The following is a 24,976-nucleotide window of genomic DNA, read 5'->3' as shown; positions in this document are numbered from 1 at the left end:
AACCTTAATAACATAGAAAGACTCATACATTTACATAGTGAAAGTTTAGACCCTAACCTTATTACAAAAATTGCTGATAAAGCAATGGGCTTTTCAAGTTCTGCCTCTGAAATATGCTGTTTCTGTATATTCAGTATTTAGGCTACCTGTTTTTTAAAATGCTGATAGAATTTTTGCCACTACTGGCACATTACCACTTGATTTGTAACATTTTAAGAATTTTACTTCCAAAAAGGATATTCCACTAAGGAAAAGAAAATATAATTGGGCTTGCTGGAAAAAGATGTCCAGATTATATCATACGTTTCCTTTTTTATTTTTCCTTCACACTCTTCCTACCCACCGACCCCCAAATCTAATCATGCCCGATGTGTTTATCTTTAAAGAGTCACATGCATTATCTCCTTAGACACCCTGATTTTTTTTTTCTTTAAATTTGAATCCCCCTGCTTTTCCATCACATTAGGAAATAGTGCTATTTAATATTAAATAGTTTGAATGAGCCCACTGATACTGTGGCACTGCTTCAACTTCCGTCATTTTGTCTGGCATTTTGAAACTAAATCACCAAGCATAGCAGAGGTTTTATAGCATTCTGTGTGAGTCAGAAGCACAGTTGAGATTTACATAATCTCTTATAATTCAGTCCATGTAAAAGAAATTTTCCTAAGTGTTTTCCTAAAGGGTTGATTGTTTGTTATTTGTTTAGTGGGCAAAAACCAAAGCATTTAATTCAGATAGGTGTATCCAGCTCATAAATTAAATTTATAATTTCTGTGGCATATTTTTTTCTTTCTTTTTAGCATTTCTGTTTTGTTGTCTGTGCCAGAATCTAGCACTTACAGGAACATTAGTTCTCTTAGCTCCTTTGATGGTCACTGATTTGTTCTTAGAGTTAAAAAATCCTCTGCTCATTTTTCTCATTCATTTTGCACCCCCTTTCTTCTCTTCAGCTACTGTTGAGGCTATTGAGGCTGATGAAGGTAAATTGGCCAGTCCCCTTTCTGTTGTACCTGCAACAGATAAGGGCTCTGCTGGGTGTATTCATTTTTTTGCTGTAGCTTGTACAGAGTGTGTGGGTGTTGAGCTAACAGTTGTGGCTCAGTATTAACCAAAGTGTTCTTGCTTTAAAGGGGAAAATGTCCTTCTATGGTTTGTTTCTTTCCCTTAAAGCTATGTTTGACTTTTGTATATGATGAATAATAGAATCACAGAAAACAAAAGGATTATATATTTTGAATGATGTGGGGTGGGGGTTATGGCAGCTGTTTTGACCAGTAGCTTACAAAAAAATAATCTTTGAGCTGAACCATGTCCCTCCCTCAAATCACTTTCAGGCAGCACTGAAGATAATAAAAATAGCCATCTTAATTCTAGTCTTCAGAAGTTTGTAGCCAAAGGAAAAAAATGTTCATTTAAATAGTGCTTTGTTGTAGTTCAACATTAATTTATGTCTCTAAAAAATATTCCAACATGAGACAGCTGTGCATGAGATGAACAGTTCTGGTAGTCTTAAATCAAATTTTAACCTACTGGTATTTGTATGAGAATTAACACCATCTAAATATTATAAAAAGTTCAAAAGCATCTAGTGGCTATGTAAGTGGCCAATAACAAGAATAGCAAGTATCAAGTAACACTCAATTGATGAATGTATACTGAGTGTCTGCTTTGTGCCAGGCACAGTACTAGGAGCTGCAGGGGAAATAAAGAAGTGTCCATCTCCAGCTGTGTCCTAGCACTACTCAAGGACAGTAGAGTTGACCCTTTAGTAATTGCTTTTTACTTGACTGCTTTTTAAATATATAGTTATAAGAGAAGTGCATAATCAAAATAGTTGTTAATAATATACATACCATATCCTTTGGAAATTTCAAAAATAATAATTTGAAGTTCCCCTTTAAAACAAAATTCTTCAGTTGTATTTTGTTCTTGCAAGGTAATTTTTTTGTTTTTCTCAAAATTATGTGCATATATGGTCCTTTGGTATGATATAAAAAGTGCCACTTTAGACTCTTCCAATTTGTACATGATTTGGGTATGGTAGGGGAAACAATAGCACTGTAAGAGAAAATACAACTGCTTCCTAAATAGCAGTGAATAAACTGCTATTTATGTGGGAATTCTCTATTCCTCTTGGCAAATTCTAATCTGCAGTGTGCATTCTTGTTGATAGTTTGGCTGTTTTCTGTGGTTTCTGTGACTCTGTGTTGTGTTAAGTATACTACCAATGTAAATTGCTAATACCCATTGTCTGACCAGCAACTACAGCAGAGCACATTCTTCCATACCAGGATGGACGAAAATGATTAGAAATGGAGCCCCATTCCAGAAGTATCCATTGTTCTTGCTAGATTTTTAATTTTGACACTCCCACCCTATTGGCTTTTAAAACCTAGAAATTTCACTTTTATCATTTAAATTAATTAAATCATTTCATAAATGATAATGATGACAAACTTTTATACCTGTTAATTATGATGAAATTATATTCACAGTAGTCTGAAAAAAAAAAAAAAACCAGTAGAGTACCACTTCGTGCCATTCTTTTGTACATCAAAATAATTGAGTTAGTTTTCAGGGTGGGTGCTCGTTAGACAGCTCTATTATTTTGCAATTTATTACTAAATTAGAGAAGAATTAACAAGCTTTGCTTTGGGCCTTGGTCTTTCCCCATTTCCCCATCTTATTCCTCTCACAGTTGACTAATCACCATTATGCTAACCTTTAAAATGCAGAGGGGGGGGAAACTTGTTTCTTATCGTTTAATGAGTATTGAAACGACTGTGTATATCTTTTAGGAATCTCATCCATACTAATAAAAGGCACTGCACATTTGCGTAGGAGTGACTGGTAAATTTCAGCTTGAAACTGCTTTCTTTTTTTTTTTTTCTCCCCCAAATAAGATTGGGAGGATAAAGGTACCATGAAATTATCCTTAATCAGCCATGGTGATGCAGCCCAATTGAGCATTGGTGATTGGCCCTGAAATATCTGGCTTGCACTTCACAGGGAGTAAAGCAAACTGATGTCATTGGTTCCCCATTTATGTGTTTTATTTGCAGCTCACCAGTTGGTGTACTCACTGAAGAAATCATTAAGATTTTTGTACAAATGCCTTACCCATCTCTGTAGCACACTAAAGATTACTTTTTTAAAAAATCAAGTATCATTCCCACTTTGAGATTCCGTGTTTTAATTGAATAGGACCAAAACCAGTTCAATTCATTTTTGCTAAATATTGTGAAAGGCATTTTTTCCTTGTTATAATTTAACCATCACTTACATCTACGTTGATCTACTGAGTTTTTCTTTCATTTAGGCAGTAATGGATACCAGATGAACATCAGTTTGACCTGTTCGCTGCTGAAGGGCAGATAATACGTTTCTACCTAGTGATCTTACCTTGATTTTTTTTGAGTTTCTCTTACCTTGTCACTCACTCCACATGCTTCCAAAGTTGAGTGGAGAAACAGGAGTTTATAATTTTTTTTTCATGCCATCATTGAGTTGTTTGTCAAGAAGTTCTTTCTGGGATTCTGAGATGGCATGGAAATGCCCTAGTTAATTCCTTTTCTAGCTCCTTTTAGCTCCTGCTTTAAGCCCTTTACTAGGTTTTTAGGTATAGCAGACATACTGATTCCACTGAATTTGCCATTACCTAGCACAATGGAAGAATACAAAGAGGGACATGCTGCAGCCTGTCTAGGTTAAGGTGTTTGATGCAGTAATCATGCTAATGATGTGGCCAGTTGATGCTGGTTCTAGAGGCTTGTCCCTGAAAGCAGCTTTCCTCTTTACGTGTCCACTTTGAATTTCTTTGATCTAAACTTTCATGAAGACAGGAGAAATGTTTACATCTTAATAACTTCAAGAGGACATTTTGGTTGGCAAGAGACATTGGCTGTTTTCAAACCTTTGGTTACCTCCGAGTATGGTAAGGAGTCTGTTGTGTGGTGTGCAGGTCCCGTCACTTTGTTCTTCACTGAAGGATTCCCTCTCACTGAGAAATCTCTAACATCACCTGCTGCAACAGCTGTGCCTTTTGTTTTCCTTTGGATAATCCTGTTTTTCTCTTTTTAATGATTTTCTGTTTAGCTATCAAAGGATTTTCACCACAACATAAGATCACTAGCTTCGAGGAAGCCAAGGGCTTAGACCGAATTAATGAGAGGATGCCGCCTCGCAGAGATGCCATGCCCTCTGACGCCAACCTTAACTCCATCAACAAGGCTCTCACCTCAGAGACTAACGGCACGGACAGCAATGGCAGTAATAGCAGCAATATTCAGTGACCACTTCCTGTTCACTTTTTTTTTTTTTTTTTTTTTTTTGAGCTGCAGGGCATGATGGGGATTGCTGCATATCAGCAGTTGGATGTTCTTGCCTCTGACAGTAGCTTATTTGCTCTGGGGGCCAGGAATTGGATTCAGTTTACACTATCATTAAAAAAGAGGGAGAGAGATAATAAACTATATTTTGGTGGGGGTGGTGATTAAACACCTCTTTGGGGTATGCCTTTTAAAAATGCTTATAGAGAAAAAAAATTTTAAAAAGAAAGCTAATGCTAGTATATACTGCAATGTTAGGGGAATGAACATGTTTTCCTACTGCGTTGGGGACTTCTAGATAGGTTAATGAAAGGCCTTTTATTCTGTTACTGGACATGAAAAACTTTGTCTAATTTCTTATTCTATTGTACGTTTACAGTCGCAGCACTAAAAATGGATGACATCAAACATTTTTAACAAAATGATGTACAAACTAAGGACTATTTATTGATAATGTTTTGCTACTCTTGTCAGACAATGGCTATAAACTGAATTAGGCAGTCTTAAAAAAAAAAAAAAAAGAAAAAGAAAAAAAAAGAACGTTGCAAATTTGTTAAAATGCCAAAAAGGACAGTTTAATTTTGTACAGATTATGCTTACCTCAGGTTTCTTTAGTGTGCTTGAATGCCCTTCTTTCCATATAACACTTATCTTATTAATTCGGCAATGAATATCTTTTCTTTAAGTTTTAAAAAAACTGGAATAATTACATCTATCTTTTTTGCTGTTTATATTTAGGGATTTTTGTTGATAAAATCAAGTCTTGGTTGTGGCTTGCTGAATTAAATATTTATGAGTGGTGCATTTTTAAGTATAGTGAACAAGACACCATATTAAGTACAGTGATAAAGCATCTATATTCTGTAAAAAAAAAAAAAAAAATCTGCCTATGCATGTTTTTTAAGAAAAAAAAATGGCTGTATCGGCCTGTATGGGACTGTAATGCGCTTAGTGGTCTGACATATACTGGAAATGTATGTATACTGGCGTACTTTATATTCTCTAAAATGCTTAATGCCTTTGAAATTTTGTAATCAAAAAAAAGCTTTGAAAAAATCTAAAGGGGAGAGTATTCTTTAAAGTTTTTAACATAAGCCTGTCAGTGCACATGTAGATGGTTAGCATGTTTAGCAAACCTTGTGAAATTATAATCAGTTTGTAGTTACATGTGAAACTCTAAATGCATGGTAACTGTTAATGTCATAACAGTTTAGTTATTTTGTTCTGTTCTGTCATGTGCCACAAAATATGTACTTTTTTCACTTTTTTCCCTTTGTATATCAGTTACGGGTTACAACTGGTTCATTCTGAAAACAACTACAACAAAAGTCCATTCATATTTTTTAACAATTGTATAAGTGCCCAAGTAATTCACTACAGCCTAAAGCCTTGCCTTTGTAATTTGACTTCTGACATGTTGGCAATCAAAGCATGCACTTGTAACAATGAAAAAGAAAAAGCATTTTATATTACTACTCAATAAAATGTGCATGAACTTACAGAATTCTCATCCTTCCACTGAGTCCGCTGAAGGGATTTATGTGCACAACCACCACGTGTCTTCTAGGTGCTGGCCCACCACCACACATCACAGGCTGATTTCCACAGGGCTTCTTCCTAGGGGCCTTGTGATCTGAGGGGTGGTGCCTATTTCCACTGTAAGAATCTTGGTGGATTTGTGTCTCAAATCGGATAAGAGAAGTCTATTTAAAGAGCAGATGCCATCTTCTGGCTTCCTCAAGGAGCCAGTTAAGAAACCAGAGCATTCCTTTTTATTGAAAAATAAAATTAATTTGTTATCAGGTTGTTTCAGTTGTATTGGATGCCCTATCTGCTAAAGCAAAAAGTACTAGGCTACTAAGTGCATTTTCATCACAGAAGAGAGTTGCATTTGTATTAATAAGAAATTTGTATACCCACGCTTCAGCTACTATCTAATCACCCGAAGATTTAAGAAACACCAAATTTCAGTTTGTTTCTAACATTGTTCATCTTTAGTGTACTTTGTTTTATATAATAAAGTATGCCTGTTATATTAAATAATAAAAATATGGCAATTAGTGATATAGCATACCAAAACAAAGATGTTTTAGATAGAGTCTGGCAAAGACTATCCCAAGTTTATTTTAATGAATTCAGACATTTTTTCCTGTGGATATTTCTCCATCCTAAAAAAAGTGGCAACCAAGGAAAATATTTAGATGCAACTTACTAGAATGATGTGAAAGAAATGGTGATTCTGGTATCATGGTGTTTATTTTCTTTCTTATAACTGCAGAGAAAATATCCTGACTAAACAAAAATTCATTTTTTGGATTCCTTTCTTTTACAAATTGTGCTGAGGCAACTATGGCATAGAAATAAACATTTGACATTAAAATAAGCAGTTGATGTGAGTATTGCTTGCTCTTTCTGATCAATGGTTAGGAAAGTAATACTGTGTATTTTTCCATAATAGTTTGGTCTCTCAATAAAGGTTGATATAGAACTAGTTATTTTTTCAAAAGGGATAACCTTTCCAGACCATCAATTATTAGGTTTCCCTCCTTCACTTTTGGAGAAACTATAGAATTCTTTAGTTGCTCATGCCAGTGTACCTCTGGTTACACACAGACACAGACATACACACAGAAACAACCTCCTGTCCCCCGTCCTCCTGCACCCAGTCCCCATGGTGACTTCACTCTCATGGGATTCAAACTCAGTGCTGAATTTTCAACTGTGTTTTCAAGAATGAAGAGCTAGATTTGTCCCTGCATCAGCTGTTTTTCCTGTCTCAAATATCCTCTACTTCTGTTCTCCTTAAATGGTATTTGAGGAAAGGAAAGAAAAATCTTCAGAGACTAAACTTGTGCAATGAGGTGAACAAACTGGAGAGGAGGAGAAACATCTCTGCCCATCTACAGTGTGTGACTTAGGATGACGCCAAAGCTGGAAGTATCTCTTGGCATCAGCCCAGAACATGGTGTCGTGGTGATGCTGAAACCCTCAGAATGGCCTTGTCCTGAAACACGTCTTCCCTCTCACCCTCACGACATCCATGTGAAATAAATTTTAGTACACATCCATTTTTCTACCCAGAAACCAGGGTCCCCAACATGAAGTCAGCCCCATAGGAGGCACCATGGGAATGGTCTGTCTGAAATGTCTCACACTTCCACTCTACTACTTCATGTCTCTCACTCACTGGATCCCTCTTGTCACACTCCATTTAGAAAAGAAGATCTTTCAGTTTGCCCCACCAGTTTCTTCAAAACTGAAAGTCCCTTGGGTTGAACAAATTTGAGATCTCCGCAACTGAAGAGATGTCCTTTTCCCTTGTTATGTGGCTTTTTACTTTATTCATTGCTCAAACACCAGGCCTCTGCCATGTTCCTTTCACCGTTCTAGGTTCTTATTTTTTCCACATACACACACAAAATGCCTGCCAATCTTAACAACATACCAGTTTTTATTATAATGTTAAATGTCAGCATTCCATTGTACAGTGAGTCACTGTCAGGCTCAACACAGCTGCTCTTTCGTTTCATGGATATTACTTCTTTATATATTTTAAGGTAATATTAGCCAGAAAAGCCCCTGACCAGGACTTTTCGGAACAAATTTCTTTCTTAAAAAATGCATACATAGAAATGGGAGGCAGAAGGTAGTGAAAGAATTGTTGTACCTATGTCTGGTGATGGAATTTTGAAAGGGCAACTTTGTCAAATCAGAATGCATGTGGGAGAATGGACACCCAGCAGGAGAGAGAGTCTGTTTTAAGGAAGGACTGAAGAAACTTAAAAGGTGAGCATCAGAAGTCATGATAGATATAATACCGAGTTGGTTATCCCAAAAGACATTCTTTAAATCAGAAAGATGCCTAATTACCATAGAGTAGAAGCTTAAGGAATGCCTCTGCTTAACTACAGAGTAAGCTGCAGGAGAGTGCAAGTGCCTCCCCTTTACTGCAAGTGTTAAAACCCGGGCAGACTTTACTCAGTGCCTAGACACCTCCTGAGTGATGCTGCCTGGAAGGAGTTACACTGCATGTAGTCGAAGAAACTCTTCAAAGATAGACATTGAACTAATTACCCTTCAATAGTAAGATTCTAAATATCCATGCAATTATTCAGTCTTCTGAAAGCACAGAACTTTGATTTGCAAACTGTTGGCTAGAAGCTTGTATTTCCAGGAATACTGACATGGGGCTGAGCTTTCTGCATCAACCAAAGCAGCTCTTTTATGTATTTTGCTGTATATCAGCTGAAAAGAGTCTCCACTAGATTATCAAAGTTTTAATTGACTACTATAGAATATTAGCTTAGAACAAAGTTGACTTAAACTTCACTCCTAAGACATGTTTGTCATGTTATATTTTCAAATCTTTTTATACCAGTTGCTGGAAATATTTAGGCTTCTCAGCAACTCCAGGTTGTCTGCAGGACTGTCCTGCAGAGAGTCTTACGAGGTGGCATGTAAGTGTATTCACGATCTGATTCCTGCCAGTCTCATCTACCCCAAACTTGACCCTGAGCTTCAGCCATAGTGGACTTTTTACAGTGTCCGGAAGACACCAGGCTTCCTCAACCCTCTGGGTCTGTATTCATGCATCTTCTATGTGCAGATGTCAGATTTGTCTTAAATACTGGAATGAGTCATTTCCTCCTCTCTAAGCACACAGTATCCTGTGCTACCTCCGTTTTGACACTTTTAATCCACTGCATGTAATTGTTTATTGTCTATCCGGCACTGCAGTGAGCATTGTTGCTATCTTTGCATTCTTAGAATGAAACACTGCCTGGCATAGTGTCTCTTGGAAGAAGGGGAGGTAGGGAAGGAGAAATAAAATTTTTTTTGGCATGGCTTTATGGTGTGGGCACTCCCAGATTCCAAATGGCAAACCCTTATTGAAGAACAGCTGAAACACTTACCCAATTCAATGTTTCCTGCTCTTTCTCATAAGAATTTCCTGGTCCCTTGGCCGGGCGCGGTGGCTCAAGCCTGTAATCCCAGCACTTTGGGAGGCCGAGACGGGCGGATCACGAGGTCAGGAGATCGAGAGACCATCCCGGTAACACGGTGAAACCCCGTCTCTACTAAAAAATACAAAAAAACTAGCCGGGCGAGGTGGCGGGCACCTGTAGTCCCAGCTACTCGGGAGGCTGAGGCAGGAGAACGGCGTAAACCCGGGAGGCGGAGCTTGCAGTGAGCTGAGATCCGGCCACTGCACTCCAGCCTGGGTGACAGAGCAAGACTCCGTCTCAAAAAAAAAAAAAAAAAAAAAAAAAAAAAAGAATTTCCTGGTCCCCAAAGGTCAGGAGTGGAGCCTACGTTGTAATAAGCATCCACCAAAATTCTTATGGATCAGACAAGTTTGAGAAACCCAGTCCAATTTATTTCTACAGCAAACTTAAAACTCAGTTCTGTATTTTTATTTCTACAGATTTTCTAGCACAGGCAAATATTTTACTGCTTAACATGGCTGTTACACAAGATTATGCATGATGAATTCAATTTTCATTTATAGTTGTTTAATGAATATGAATTTACACAAAAATGTGGGAATTATTTAAGTATGTAATACAACATTCACAACTAAAAAGGTTATGGGAAGAAAGCAGTGGTTTTTGTAGTTGTGGTTGTTGTAGTGTATTAGACTTCACCCAGAAAAAGGAGATTAGTGGTGGTGGAGTATCTGGAGATTCCTGGTGAAGAATCAGTGAAAAAAGCTGCCTGGCCTTGAAGAGAATGGAATGCTTTCATATTGAAAAGTTTGCTTCTTTCACACCACCCCACCTTACCATAACAACCACACCCATTATCACCATCAGCTTGCCAGAATTTGCTCACAAAATGCCTTTTGAATATATATTCAACACCATTTACCTTCCAGAAGTTTTACCATGAGTCATTCCTTTGAGTTCAAAAGCACCTTCTCTAAAAATCTTTTTTTTTTTTTTTGATACAGATCAGAGAAGGAAACAACCAACCTTTGTCAGCTATTAACATCTTAATAAAAGTTAACTCATATGGTTCTGACAGGGCTAGTCACAGGCTAATAAAGATAGCTGTGTTTATGGAGAGGGTAAGGCCACAGCTGAAGCACGTGAGAGTGCTCGGGGAGAGGACTACCACCTGATCAACTGGGTGCATTAACGTGTAGCTATTTCTACTAGGCCTGTGGCAGAGAAAGGAGTACTGTGAAATTCAAGACAAAATTTAGTCTCTCACAATATGCGGTGGCAGTGACAATAAATTAATGTGTGTGCTACAGGTACTCACTTCTGCATAGTGTACTTGACACCAGTCCTGGCCTACAGTTGGGCCTGGGTTGGAGTTTTTATAACTCTGATACTTATTAGATCTCTGTGTGACCTTGAGAAACTAGGCTTCTTTACATCTCGTTTTCTCCCTGGTGAAATGAAGGCAATGACAGTAATTAGTTCATAAGCTTTTCATGGGTTTCAAAAGGAATGAGGCAAATAAAGTAGTAGGCATGGTGCCCGGCAGAAAATAGGCACTCAGTAAACTAGTTATTGTTGTATTCAGCAGCATGCAGAATCACATGAGTGCTTCAGATATTCCGTAGGTGAAGATTGTTTATGCATGTGTGAGCACCTGTGAGTGTGGTGCGGGGCTGAGAGGGTAGGTGTAGTCAGAAAAAACCTGGGCAAAGCTGACTTGGTTGGAATCTTCCTACCTAGAGGAAAGTCTGGGAGGCTGGGGAGGGAACAGGCCTGGAGGGGGCTCCGGTGTGAGAGGAAAAAGTGAGAGCAGAGGAAAAGATCCGGAAAAATAGTGATATGTTGTCCAGTTGGTTAAAGCAAAGGAGGGGTGGGGCACGAAAAGTGATGAGAATGAGAAGCTAGGATGGAGCCAAATCAGGGTTTGTATCAGCAGGTATTTTGGCTGCAAGTAACCAAATACCTAACTGGGTTCAAACCACAGAGACATTTACAATTCCTGGACAAGGACATACGGGACTTCGAGGCCCCAAGGTTAGTTTGATGGCTCAACAGCATCCCCAAGGACTGAGGCTGTTTCCATCCTTCTCACACTATTCCTCTATTGACTTCTGTCCTTGTGGTTGCAAAGGATGGTCACAGCTCCTGGCATCACTTCCTCATGCAACACTGTTTGACTACTGGAAAATACTACCAAAGTAGCCTATAAATAAGACAAAACTGAATTCATTGCTTACCACAGCAATGTAACCACTCCCTTGACAGAGGCGTAGTAAATCTAGATGGGGAGGACACAAAAGAATAATACTTATGATGTATTTCTTTTGGTTAAGGTGAATCTTTCCATGTAAAAGTCTAATAAGGATTGGAGAAAGCTTATGACTGTAATTTTAAAGTGGTAGAAACAACAAGGGGAGAATTACTAAGTGAATTTTGAAGAGATAAAAGTAAGTAGGTAAAAATAGTAGGCTTTTTTCCTCAAGTTTTTTAAGATATGTATAAAATTGAACACAAAAATTACAAAGTTACAAGATGCTGATTAAAAAGTAAAAGAAAACCTACAAAATGGAAAGACACTGAGTTCATTAGAGCTCAGTTGATTGGAAGACTTAATGTAGCTAAGATGTCAATTCTCAAATGAATTGGCTGTCTAGATTTAATGCAATCCCAATCAAAACCCTGGCAAGTTTTCCTTGTAGATATAGACAAACTGATTCTAAAATCTATTAGAAAGAATAAAGAAGTAGAATAACCAAAATGTTTTTCAAAGTCCAACAAAGTTGGAAGATTCACACTAGCCAGTTTTAAAATTTACTCCAAATCTATAGTAATAAAAAGTGTGGTATTGATGAAAGGATGGAGACATAAATTTGTGGAACAGAGCAGAAGGTCCAGAAACAAATTCACAAATGGTCAATTGAGAAATGTACAAAGATATTTCAATGGTGAATAGATAACTTTTCAGCAAATTAGTGGTAGACAATTGGAGATCCATTGGCAGAAAAAAAGGAATTTGACCTCTACCTCATACTTTATACAAAAATTAACTCAAAATGGACCGTGGATTTATAAAATCTAAAATACTAAGTATAAAATCTTTAGATAAAAGCATAGAACACTATCTTTGTGACCTAGGGTTAGGCAAACAGTTTACACAGATGACACCAAAAGCATAAACCATAAAGGAAAAAAAATGATAAATTAGACCACATCAAAATTATAATTTTTTCCTTTGTAAAAGGCAGTGTTAAGAAAATGAAAGAACAAACAATTTTCTGAAAGAAAATGTGTTCAAATCACATCTCTATCAGACAATTTGTATACAGAATATATACAAATCTCTCCAAGTTTAATAACAAATTTTAAATTGTGCAAAAGATTGAACAAACATACCAGACAACGTATATAGATGACAAGCATGTGAAAAGAGACTCAGTATCATTAGTTACTAGGGAAATGCCCATTAAAGCCTGGTGCAGGAAGTCAGGCACCCTGAATGGAGGGACTGCCTGAAGCCACAGCAGAAGGACATAAATTGTGAAGATTTCGTAGACATTTATTAGTTCCCCAAATTAATACTTTTATAGTTTCTTAAACCTGTCTTTACTGCAATCTCTGAACATACTGTGAAGATTTCATGGACATTTATCTCTTCCCCAATCAATACTCTTATAATTTTCCATGCGTCTTTAATCTCTTAAACCCATCATCTTCGTAAGCTGAGGATATATGTTGCCTCAGGACTCTGTGATGATTGTGTTAACTGTACAAATTGTTTGTAAAACGTGTGTGTGAACAATAAGAAATCTGGGCATCCTAAAAAATGAACAGGAATAACAGCTATTTTCAGGGAACAAGGGAGATAACCATAAGATCTGACTGCCTGTGGGACTGGGCAGAACAGTGTCATACTTCTCTTCTTGCAGAAAGTGAATAGGATAAATATCACTGAATTCTTTTCCCAGCAAGGAATTACCCTGGGAAAGGAATGCATTCCCAAGGGGAGGTCACTAAAATGGCCGTTCTGGGAGTATCTGTCTTATGCAGTTGAAGATAAGGGATGAAATACGCCCTGGTCTCCTGCAGTGCCCTCAGGCTTGCTAGGATTAGGAAATTCCAGCCTGGTGAATTCTAGTCCCGGTTGTCTGCTCTCGAACCCTGTTTCCTGTTAAGATGTTTATCAATGACAATGCATGCCCAATGGGACATGGAACCTCATCAGTAATTCTAATTTTGCCCTGGCCTTGTGATCTTGCTCTGCCTCTCTGCCTTAGTGATCTTTTATTGCCCTTTGAAGCATGCGACTTTTGTGACTTACTCCCTGTTCGTACCCCACTTCCCTTCTGAAATCCCTAATAAAAATTTGCTGATTTTGCAGCCCAAGGGGCATCACAGAACCTGTCAACATGTGATGTCATCCCCGGAGGCCCAGCTGTAAAATTTCTCTCTTTGTACTCTTTCTCTTTATTTCTCAAACCGGCCGACGCTTAAGGAAAATAGAAAAGAACCTACGCTGAAATACTGGGGGCTGGTTCCCCCAATAAAAGCCACGATGAAATACTGATACACATCTATCCGAATAGGAAAAAAGAAACCTACACACAAAAAAACTGATAACATCAAGTATTTAAGAGAATGCAAAGCAACTGGAACTCATATATTCCTAGTGGAAATCCAAAAATGATATAGCTACTCTGGAAAACAGTTTCTTATAAAGTTAAACAGTTTCAGAAGAAGTTACTATATAACCCAGCAATCCCACTCCTAGATATTTACCTTACAGAAATAAATACTTTAGTTCACACAAAAACTTGCATACAAATATTTAGCTACATCACTCATAATTACCAATCTGGAAATAACACAAACGTTCTTCAACAGACAAATGGATAAACACACTGTAGTACATCTATCCAATGCAATAGTAGCTAGCAATAACAATACTTTTTATGGGTTGAATTGTGCCCCCACCCCATAAAAAGATATGTTGAAGTCCCCAACCCCAGTAACTCACAATGTGACCTCATTCAGAAGCAGAGCCATTGAAAATGTAATTAGTTAAGAAGAGGTCATACTGGAATAGGGTGGATTCCTAATTCAATATGACTGGTGTCCATATAAAAGGAGCCATATGAAAATAGACACATAGGAAGAATGCCACGTGGCAAAGAAAACAGATTTTAGTTATGCAACTGCCAGTCAAGGAACACAAATGGTTTCTGGCAAACCACCAGAAGCCAGGAAAAGTCAGGAAAAGATGTCATTGTAGGTTTTAGAGAGAGCACAGCCCAGCTGGCACCTTAATTTCAGAGTTGCGATCACCAGACCCCTGAGAAAATGAATTTGTGTTGTTTTAAGTCATCCAACCTTTCCTAGTTTGTTACAGCAGCCCTAGGAAACTGATACACTAACGCTACATAAAATAACCTAATGCATCAAAATGCATTATGTTAAGTGGAGGAAGTATTAAGAATTATGAAGTGTCTGAGGCTTTACCTTGCTTCAAAGTTAACAATTTTGCCTACCACAGTGTCATAGATGCTGACAGAAAACAAGAGACTCCTGGGTCAGAGACAAAGAATTTTATTACTCACAGCACAGCAGCCAGCATGTGCTTCATGATTGGGTCAGTTCTTCTAGCCCCCAACCCATGGGCACAATGCAATGGCAGACTCAGATAAACACCTCGTACACTGAGTTTTTTGTCACAGCTGAGGAACTCTACCTTAGAAAACCCACAGCTTTGGCCAGCCGGGCACGGTGGCTCATGTTTATAATCCCAGCACTTTGAGAGACTGAAACAGGTGAAGCACCTGAGTTCAGGAGTTTGAGACTGGCCTGGCTAACATGGTGATACTAAAAATACAAAACCAATTAGCCAGGTGTGGTGGCAGGTGCCTGAAATCCCAGCTACTCAGGAGGCTGAGGCAGGAAAATCACTTGAAGCTGGGAGGTGATGGTTGCAGTGAGTTGAGTTGGCACCACTGCACTCCAGCCTGGGTGACAGAGCAAGTTTCTATCTCAAAAAAATAAAAGAAAAAGAAAAAGAACCCCCCTGCCCCACCCCAGCCTTATAAAGGGAGCTCCAAGCAATTATGCCCAATGTTTGCCTCAAAAGAAGACAAAAATCTTCAGGATCCTGCTCAAGAAATAAACCTTTCTTAAGCTTTAGAGGGGCACAGTACCTCTATCTTAACAAACATCCTTGAAACTGTCATAGAAAACGGCCTCAAAAGGACAGCCCAGAACAAAAACTACCACAAGATGTGTGGAAACACGATGAAGAGTTGACCCAAACAGAAGTCACTCTTGAAAGATTACTTAGTATAAGATTCCATTTTTATGATGTTCTGGAAAAGGCAAAGTTATTGTGACAGGTTACATGGGCAAATGATTCTCAGGAATTGTGGTGGGGTTAAAAGTCAAAGAGAAAGGATGAAGGAATTTTGGAGTGTGGTAGAACTATTCTTTTACTTGGTGTGGTGATGGTTCTAGCAATCTATACATGTGTTAAAACTCAGAAATGTACATCAAAACTAAAGCTAGTTTTACTGTATATAAATTTAAATCTTAAGAAATTAATAAAAAAACAAATACTAATAGATAAAGAATATTTGTTTTAAAAAGAAGACATTGAATCTGAAAGGGTTACAATTATGGTTCTAATCATTCTTTCTTTTTCTAGTTCACTAATAGTTTATAAAATGCTGCTTTCATTTAAGGGATCAATGGTCACAGACAGCCTGGTATGAATCATTTACACAAGCCTAGGAAAGTTCATGTATACATGTCTACAGGAAACACAATACAGTCTTTGAGAATTAGAAGACAAACATTAGTATTTTAATGTCTGATTCTGACATTTGCTCAATTTTAGAGGAATGAGTCTTCAGGGAAAATGGTTCTCCAATTGTACCAAATTCCAATTAATTTCAAGCAACCAATTATACAACCTATTTCTTTTAAAAAATAAAGTTTTAACCTGACTTCCTTGGCTGAATCAGAAGACCAGACTTTTCCTGCCAATATGTAGGCATTTTTCATTTTAAACATGAAATGGAATGCTATATTATACCTGACCTCTTTTTCCACCACAAACCAGGTCATCTGCACTGAAACCCTTTTTTCCCCCTTCAATTTTAATATATTTTCCAATATTCTTTTATAGTAAGGAACATTTTAACTTTAAACTCTCTCAGACTATGTCCTAAGGCATAGCTGATACTTTGGGGAACCAGCATAGAAGGTGGTTAATTAATTTCACAACAAATGTTTTTGACCTCCTATTACAAAAGCTTTTTGCATGGAGTAGATATTATGTCTAAAATGAGCCACTTAGGTCATAAATATAAATGATAGAATGTTGCTAAAAAAAATGATAGAATGTTGCTGTGTTTAATTTAGCACATAAGTCCAGCTTCTCATCTATGACTTGTTTTACAACTGTAACAATTAAAGCAATTTCCTCAGGTTTTTCAGCTCTTAAAAAAAGGTAGTAGAAAAAAATTAATTATCCTACTGCACATAGAAAGTCACCTGAAAACAGAGTTAATTGTTCTTGCTTCCAGATGTTTCTCCTCAAATCTTCTGACACTGGAGGCCAGTTTCCTTGAGTCATTCCAATCCATCCTACTCACAACTGTGCCACATGCAGCCCTGACAGGAAAGAGATCTCTCATTTTTTTTTTTTTTTTTTTTTTTTGAGATGGAGTCTTGCTCTGTCGCCCAGGCTGGAGTGCAGTGGCGCAATCTCGGCTCACTGCAAGCTTCGCCTCCTGGGTTCAAGCCATTCTCCTGCCCCAGCCTACCAAGTAGCTGGGATTACAGGCACCCACCACCACGCCCAGCTCATTTATTGAATTCTTTTAGTAGAGACGGGGTTTCACGGTGTTACCCAGGATGGTTTCAATCTCTTGACCTTGTGATCTGCCTGCCTCGGCCTCCCAAAGTGCCAGGATTACAAACGTGAGCCACCACATCCAGCTGAGGCACACTTTCTGTCATCTGTTTGCAACCTTATGCTGTCTGGCATAATTTTATTTTCTTTTTTCATTCCAATTTTGATTATTTATAATATCTGTATATTAATTCCTGCATTTTTATTATTCAACACAGCCAAACAATTTTGGCCAAAGCCATTGTGAGTATAATTACAAACAAAATATTTAAGAAGTAGAATTGCTCCTATGACCAACTGTGACTAGGCTCCATTTTAATGACGAAAAAGTTTGGTTTCTCAGTTATCTGAAGACACTCACAGAAATAATGAAAATGGGATGCCAGATCTAAGACATTGCTTTCTAGCTCACCGCTTATGAGGAAAAGACTGGAGCAAACCATTTTGGCAGTGAAGTAGAATACCTCTTTAAAAATCAAAATTGAAAAAGTGCAAATTCCTTGCAAAAATCTCCAGTCAGAAGCCACAGCTTCTTCTCTTAGATAAATATTGTTTAATCTGAACCCTGGAAGAACATATTACTGCTGTTACCAAACAGAGTTTGAAGCAATCTCCTGGTCTGCCTCTTTAACATTTATCAGAGACTTGGCAGCTGCATTCTATTCAAGTACAGCCTTTTGGCGGTTACTGTCAGTCTGCTCCACCATCTTCTCTCCCCCTTACCGGCATCCTAAATCACAGACTTTCTTTCTGCCTTCTTATAGTTTTTCAATGTTATTCCCTGAAAGTATACCTTTCTCCAGCTGGCCCAGTGTATTTTAAAAGGGATTTTATGACTCCCATCTTTCCCAGTGAACCATTGCTGCTTCTATTCCAATAGAGATAAACATTACTTTTTTTATTCAACTACTATCTAAGAGTTTTCAAGTTACACTCCAATCAAATTTTATTTTAGTTGATCTAATGTCATATAAAATCAAGATGGTTGCCAGAGTTGAGTATGCACATTAACATGCAAGTTATTTAAAGAACACCCAGGCTCTTCCTCCAACTAGGTGCTTAATACATATCTGTTGAATGAATGAATGAATGAATGAATGAATGAATCACAGCTAGCCTCTACTATCATATGGGAAATATATGACATACTAAACATAATTTATAATTCGTTCCTTAGGAACTTCAGTTTGGATATAGCCTGAAGTGAGTGATGGGGCCTGCAGTGTAATAAATTGAATTTTCTAGCAGATGGGAATCCTCTGTGAAAGAAGGCAATGGTGGGTGTCCAGTGGCCTGCTTATCAAACATTAGAAGAAAGAATGAAATGAGACAGAGAAATGTTGGACAAAATTAACAGTAGGCTGGGAATTAAGGAATGAAGTCAAAAAGAATCCAGTCAAAAAGAAAGCATAAAAATGGATAACAAGTTCAAAATATAGAGAGTTTACGTAAAGATCAGTATGGCAACTGGTAGCTTATGAGCACCTGAAAAGCCCGGAACACCAGGAACTTCTACTGTGAAGTGAATGTACAACTAAGAAAACAACTATCAGCTTGTAGAAGTCAACAAAAAGCATCAACAGCAGGGTAGGAGATACTAGATGGGCTGTTGGACTCTGAAAGATGTCCTTAACTTCTGTTAGTGCCCCCTCTCACTTCACATATCCCCACCCAAACACACATACACATACACACAGCAAGAGTCATCCTATCTTTTTATATCTACAGAGGAATGCTAAATAGAGTATTTATATTTTATCGGGCAAAGACAGTAGTAATCATGCCCCAAGTCACTTGATAGGGTTGGAAAATGATGAACTGAGAAAGAATACTTGCATTGAAGAGGGTGAACTTAAATTACTTCTTGATATTTGACCCAATTAGGAGGGTCCCCATTATTTCACAGGGTAAGTTACCAAGAAATTTTAACCTCATAGTTTAAAAAAGCAGACCTGAATCTCTAGCTTGCTGATACTTGAGAAAATAATCTATAGAATTTTCATGATTCTCAGGCCAAACCTGAGCATAGGAGCACTAGAGACATTTTAAATAAAGGGAATGAGAAACTTTAGAGGAAGTAATGCCTTCATCAGACTTCAGGAAGAAACCAGGCTAAACAGGAAAAATGATATGGTCTAGGTGTTAACTAGCTTATAGCTATGTGCATGTTAAGTTTAAGAATTGCTAATGATCCAGTCAACTAGTGGTTTTAGCAAAATTTAGACCCACAGTACCAGAATGGAAACACACTATCTTATATTCTTAAGGTGTGAAAAAGAGATAGCACAAGCTACATCTCTTTAGATATATTTATAAATATAAGTGAGATGCCTGTGTAAACATACTAACTATACTTGCTAAATAGTCAGACAGTAGTAAAGATGAGAAGGCAGCTAAGTGTGTATTAAGGCATCTTTTTAAATATAGTATCCTTTGAAATGCCATTCTAAATTGTTCAGTTTGAACAACAATTTCCTTAGCTCAGTAAATCTACTTTCACATTCAACAGTAAATGGGAGAAGCTGTTTAATGAGGAACTACTCTCCCCTTGTCTTCTCTTTTCTCACTTCCTTTCCCTTCCTCTCTACTCCTATCTCCCAATCTTTTTTGCTCCCCTCCCCTTTCATTTTCTCCCCTCCTTTCCTCTCTCTTGTCTCTTCTGTCATCCTCCCCTGTCTCATTTTATACTGACCTTAATTAGGAGCAGAACAAACACACCTTGCAAGGAATGAAAAAGATGCTTTTATTCATTCATTCAGTGAATAACTATAGAGATTTATCAAGTTCCAGGATTGAAGCTATGCAGTTTTGATTGTGGAGCAAATAAGACAAACATGGTTGTTACCCTTAGAGTGTGTACAGTTTGTAGGAAGACAGATAGCCAAGAGGCAATAACAAAATGCATGTCACGGTAGGTATTCTGATAGGACAAACTATTAAGGAATTCCAGAATAAGAGAATTTTACCTAGTTAATGCTGTTTCTCTCTAGGCATATGGAAACATAATCTTACTGAATTTCTTGAAAGAGTCTGGGTATGACAGGAAAGATTAGATTTTAATGGATTCCATACTGATAATTTGACAAATTCCTCCTGCCTATTCATTTTTTTTTTTTTTTTTTTAGCCTTAACTGTAGTTGTTACGAAATGAAACAAGGTGAATTAAGGATTTTTGAGTGGTATTTATACAATTCTGAAAGAAGTATATGTTATTTTTAAAAAGTATGCATAAGAAAGGAATTTTCTGCTATCTCATTTTATTTATTTTTATTTTTTTTTAAGGCACAGACTTTCTTGCTCTAGTTATTATCCTGGGCTCTGGGAACAAATGGTGGATAAATTATGCAGAGTCCTTGCTCTTGTGGGCATTTGATAAAGCAAGCAGAGTTAAATTTAGTTACCTTCAGTAAATAAGTTATTAAATATATCAACAGAGTGAAAGGTATTTTAGTTTCAGTTTTACAGAAGCAGAGGCTAAGACAAAGCTTTGGATGCATGTAGTTTATCCTAAGAAACAGCAGTGAGGGAACAGAGAAGGTGAGATGGAAATCCTCATTCACATAGTTGAAAAGTACAGAATCCCCTCTAGAACTGCCCCCTTGAAAGAAGAAATGGTAGAATTTATCCATCCACTCCCATTGGTTGAGGGCTGCTCACTGGGGCATAAACTCTTCCAGATTCCCGCACTGTGCTGACATGTGGGCCACAAGAGCTCCTGCTGTGTCTACGGACCCAGGACAGAATGAAGAAAGATACTCTGCTGGGGCTTGGAGCCTGACACTAAGACGAGTGTGAGCAAAGGAAACTGTCTACCACAGCTGCACTGAAACAGAAGTGCAGAGATTGAAAGAATGTTTCAGAGACCAAAGGCATGGACTACAAATGGCATTTTGAGACTGTTTTTCCTGATCATGAGCAAAAGCATCAGGATTCAAATCTCCAAGAGAGAAAAAAATTAAGCAGACAGAGATTTATTTCTGTTCAAGTTTCTTATAAAATTGGTCTGAGGATGAGATCCAGTCCCCAAATAATTTATCTTGAATTGTTTTTTCCAGCTTAGGAAATACCCTGGGGACATCCAAATCAAATATTTTGGTCCTCATGGCTTTCTTTTATTTCTGCATAAGCCCCATGGTCCCATGGCCTCATGTTGTTTGAAGAGGAATTGATACTATGATGAAGGAAACAGGCAGGAAGCTATAGACAGAAGCAAACATTGATCCCAATAGGCTTTGCCAAAGGAACATGCAGGAACTATTTTTATCTGTAAGAGTTATGCTGTTATTTGTATTTGAATAGTGTGTTCCAACCCATCAACAGCACAGTATAATGCTGTTTTTTTCTGAATAACAGAGACGGGTTTACTTTTATCATTCTACACCTTACCCTGGATATATTCTGGTCAGTAGCAAGCATTTGTAATTAAATGATGTAAATAAGGGTGGTAGTCTGTGCCTCTGGGACCAAGTTTAAAAGTGCCTATGTGAGGGCTGGGCATGATGGCTCCTGCCTGTAATTCCTACTTTTGGAGGCTGAGGCAGGAGGATCGCTTGAGGTCAGGAGTTTGAGACCAGCCTGGGCTCCATAGCCAGATCCCATCTCCACAAAAAAATTAAAAATAATTAGCCAGGCATATGACACAGGCCTGCAATCCTGGCTACTTGGGAGACTGAGGTGGGAGGATCTCTTGAGCCCAGGAGACTTCGAATGATCACACTATTGCACTCCAGCCGGGTGACAGAGCAAGTGTCTCTTAAAAAAAAAAAAAAAAAAAATTGCCCAGGTGCAGTGACTCACACCTGCAATCCCAGCACTCTGGGAGGCCAAGGTGGGTGGATCGTAAGGTCGGAAAACGAGACCATCCTGGCAAACATGGTAAAACCCCGTCTCTACTAAAATACAGAAAATTAGCCAGGCATGGTGGTGCACGCCTGTAGTCCCAGCTACTCAGGAGGCTGAAGCAGGGGAATTGCTTGAACCTGGGAGGTGGAGGTTGCAGTGAGCTAAGATCACACCACTGCACTCTAGCCTGCGTGACAGAACAAGACTCTGTCTCCAAAAAAAAAAAAAAAAAGGAAGAAACAAAGAAGTGCCTGTGTGACTAAAATATTTCACAATAGTATTTGCCATTGGCTTTTTGTGGAAAAGTGTAAAAATTGGTAAATTAAAGTAAAAGCTATTTAAGAGTCTCTCGTATTATTCTTCCAACTTTTTTGTAAGTTAAAGAGTTTTTTTTTTTCCAAAACAAAATTTTAGCAAACATTGCATGATACATGACTATATAAGACATATATGATTGATGAAAAATGGTCAAAAGTATAAATAAATGAGACTTTTAAAATCAAGATATACTGTTACCCAAAAGAGATAAGGCAGTTTTGCCATAACCTTCTATACATTTTCCTCTTGGAAACAAATTATACACATGTAAATATAAATAACATTATAAAACAGACATATATTGTATGTGCCAGTCTTTCTATAAGGTGCTTTTTCTCTCAAAAATATTCATGATCACTTCTCTCTGTTAACAAATATGTTAATATATTCCTTCCTAATAAATGCCTAGTATTAAATCTTTTGGAATATATTTGTAAATGTTGTAATACTTTGCTGTTGTTTATACATTTGATCTAACAAATGACCAAATGTTATAATTTGGTTTCTAATTTTTCTCTATTTTAAATATAATTTTATTCCTCCAATATAATATATAATGTAATTTTAATTATGTTATAATTATTACTGTAGGAAACATCTTTGTACATACAACCGGGCCCTCCTGTAGGCATATTTTGATGACATAATTTCCTCTGAGTAGCTATGTCAAAAGTTACGCACCTTCAAAATTCAGGTTTTTGATATTTTGCTTTCAGCCAATATGGAGTTACAAGTATTGATTGTATCCTCCTACCTAAAACAACACAAAACAAAAAATAAAATATATAAAACAACCATTTATTTATTTATTTATTTACTTACTTATTTATTTTTGAGAAGGAGTCTCACTCTGTCGCCCAGGCTGGAGTGTAGTGGTATAATCTTGGCTCACTGCAACCTCTGCCTGCCAAGTTCAAGCGATCCTCCTGCCTCAGCCTTCTGAGTAGCTGGGATTACTGGCGCACACCACCATGCCTGGCTAATTTTTGTATTTTTAGTAGAGGCAGGGTTTCACCATACTGGTCAGGCTGGTCTTGAACTCCTGACCTCATGGTCTACCCTCCTCAGCCTCCCAAAGTGCTGGGATTACAGGCGTAAGCCACTGCACCTGGCCAAAACAATCATTTATAATATACTGAACAGGGGGCAAAAAAGGACCATGATCCCTGAGAGAGGACAGAAAATATCCTACATTTGTCCTACATTTGCCCCCATTTATTACCTTGGGAGAGTATCCAGACCCTGACACAGGGAGGCAAAACTCAATATTCATGAGCACTGAGTACAGTACACAAATGGTGTATTAGTCCCTTCTCACACTGCTATAACTAACTACCTGAAACTGGGTAATTTATGAGGAAAAAAAGGTTTAATTTACTCACAGTTCCAAGGCTTAACAGGAAGAATGACTGGAAGAGCTCAGGAAACTTACAATCATGGCAGAAGGTGAAGAGGAAGCAAGTATGTCTTACCATAGTGAAGCAGGAAAGAGAGAGGGGAAGTGACACACACTTTTAAACCATCAGATCTCGTGAGAACTCACTATCAAGAGAACAGCAAAAGGGAAACTGCCCCCATGATGCAATCACCTCCCACCAGGTCCCTCCCCCAACAATTACAATTGAATTGTAATTAACAGTTACAATTCAACAATTGCAATTGTTGAATTACAGTTCAACATGAGCTTTGGGTGGGGACCCAGACCCAAACCAAATCATTCTGCCCCTGCCCCTCCCAAATCTCATGTCCTTCTCACATTTTAAAACACAATCATGGCTTCCCAACAGTCTTCTAAAGTCTTAACTCATTCCAGCATTAACTCAAAAGTTCAAGGCCAAAGTCTCATCTGAGACAAGGAAAGTCCCTTCCACCTGTGAGACTATAAAATCAAAACAAGTTAGTTACTTCCAAGATACAATGAGGATACAGGAAATGGGAGAAATTGGTAAAAACAAAGGGGTTACAGGCCCCATGCAAGTCCAAAACCCAGCAGTACTATCATTAAATCTTAAGCCTCCAAAATAATCTCCTTTAACTCCATTTCTCATATCCAGGGCTCAGTGATGCAAGGGATGGGCTCCCAAGGCCTTGAGCAGCTCTGCTCCTGTGGCTTTTCAGGGAAAACAGCCCCTGTGTCTGCTTTCACAGGCTGGTGTTGAGTATCTGTGGCTTTTTGAGGCACACAGTGAGAGCTGTCAGTGGGTCTACTATTCTGGAGTCTGGGGGATGGTGGCCCTTTTCTCACAGCTCCACTAGCTAGTGCCCCAGTGGGGGCTCTTTGTGGGGGCTCCAACTGCACATTTCCCTTCTATACCTCCCTATTAGAGGTTCTCCATGAGGACTCTGACCCTGCAGCAGACTTCTGACTAGACATTCAGTCATTTTCATACATCCTCTGCAATCTAGGTGGGGGTTCCCAAGCCTCAGCTCTTGCCTTCTGCACACCAGCAGGCCCAACACCATATGGAAGATGCCAAGGATTAGGGCTTTCACTCTCTGAAGCAATAGCCCAAGCTCTACCACGACCCCTTTTAGCCATAGCTGGAGCTGGGATACAGGGTGCCATGTTCCAATGCTGCACAGAGCAGCTGGGCCCTGGGCCTGGCCTATTTTTCCTTCTTAGGTCTTCAGGCCTGTGATGA

At 38.2% G+C, this 24,976-nt stretch overlaps 1 protein-coding gene across 10 annotated transcripts in view; it reads left to right on the top strand.

Moving 5' to 3' along the window:
• The window catches only part of PPP3CA (protein phosphatase 3 catalytic subunit alpha), a 331,315-nt gene extending 324,604 nt beyond the window's left edge, over positions 1-6,711 (top strand). For 5 of the 10 annotated variants that reach the window (XM_015450692.4, XM_045393372.3, XM_005555543.5 and 2 more), the window contains 2 exons: positions 954-983; positions 4,099-6,711. In XM_015450692.4, the coding sequence (XP_015306178.1) occupies positions 954-983; positions 4,099-4,295 (227 nt within the window). In that variant the 3' untranslated portion in view covers positions 4,296-6,711. The remainder of the gene's footprint in view (positions 1-953; positions 984-4,098) is intronic. The other 5 variants (XM_074040210.1, XM_074040211.1, XM_005555544.5 and 2 more) reach the window with 1 other exon arrangement.
• Positions 6,712-24,976: the final 18,265 nt, after the last annotated feature.

Source organism: Macaca fascicularis, chromosome 5 (assembly GCF_037993035.2).
Source record: "Macaca fascicularis isolate 582-1 chromosome 5, T2T-MFA8v1.1".
In the NCBI taxonomy this organism is placed as follows: domain Eukaryota; kingdom Metazoa; phylum Chordata; class Mammalia; order Primates; family Cercopithecidae; genus Macaca; species Macaca fascicularis.
This window is presented reverse-complemented; position numbering and strand designations above follow the sequence as displayed.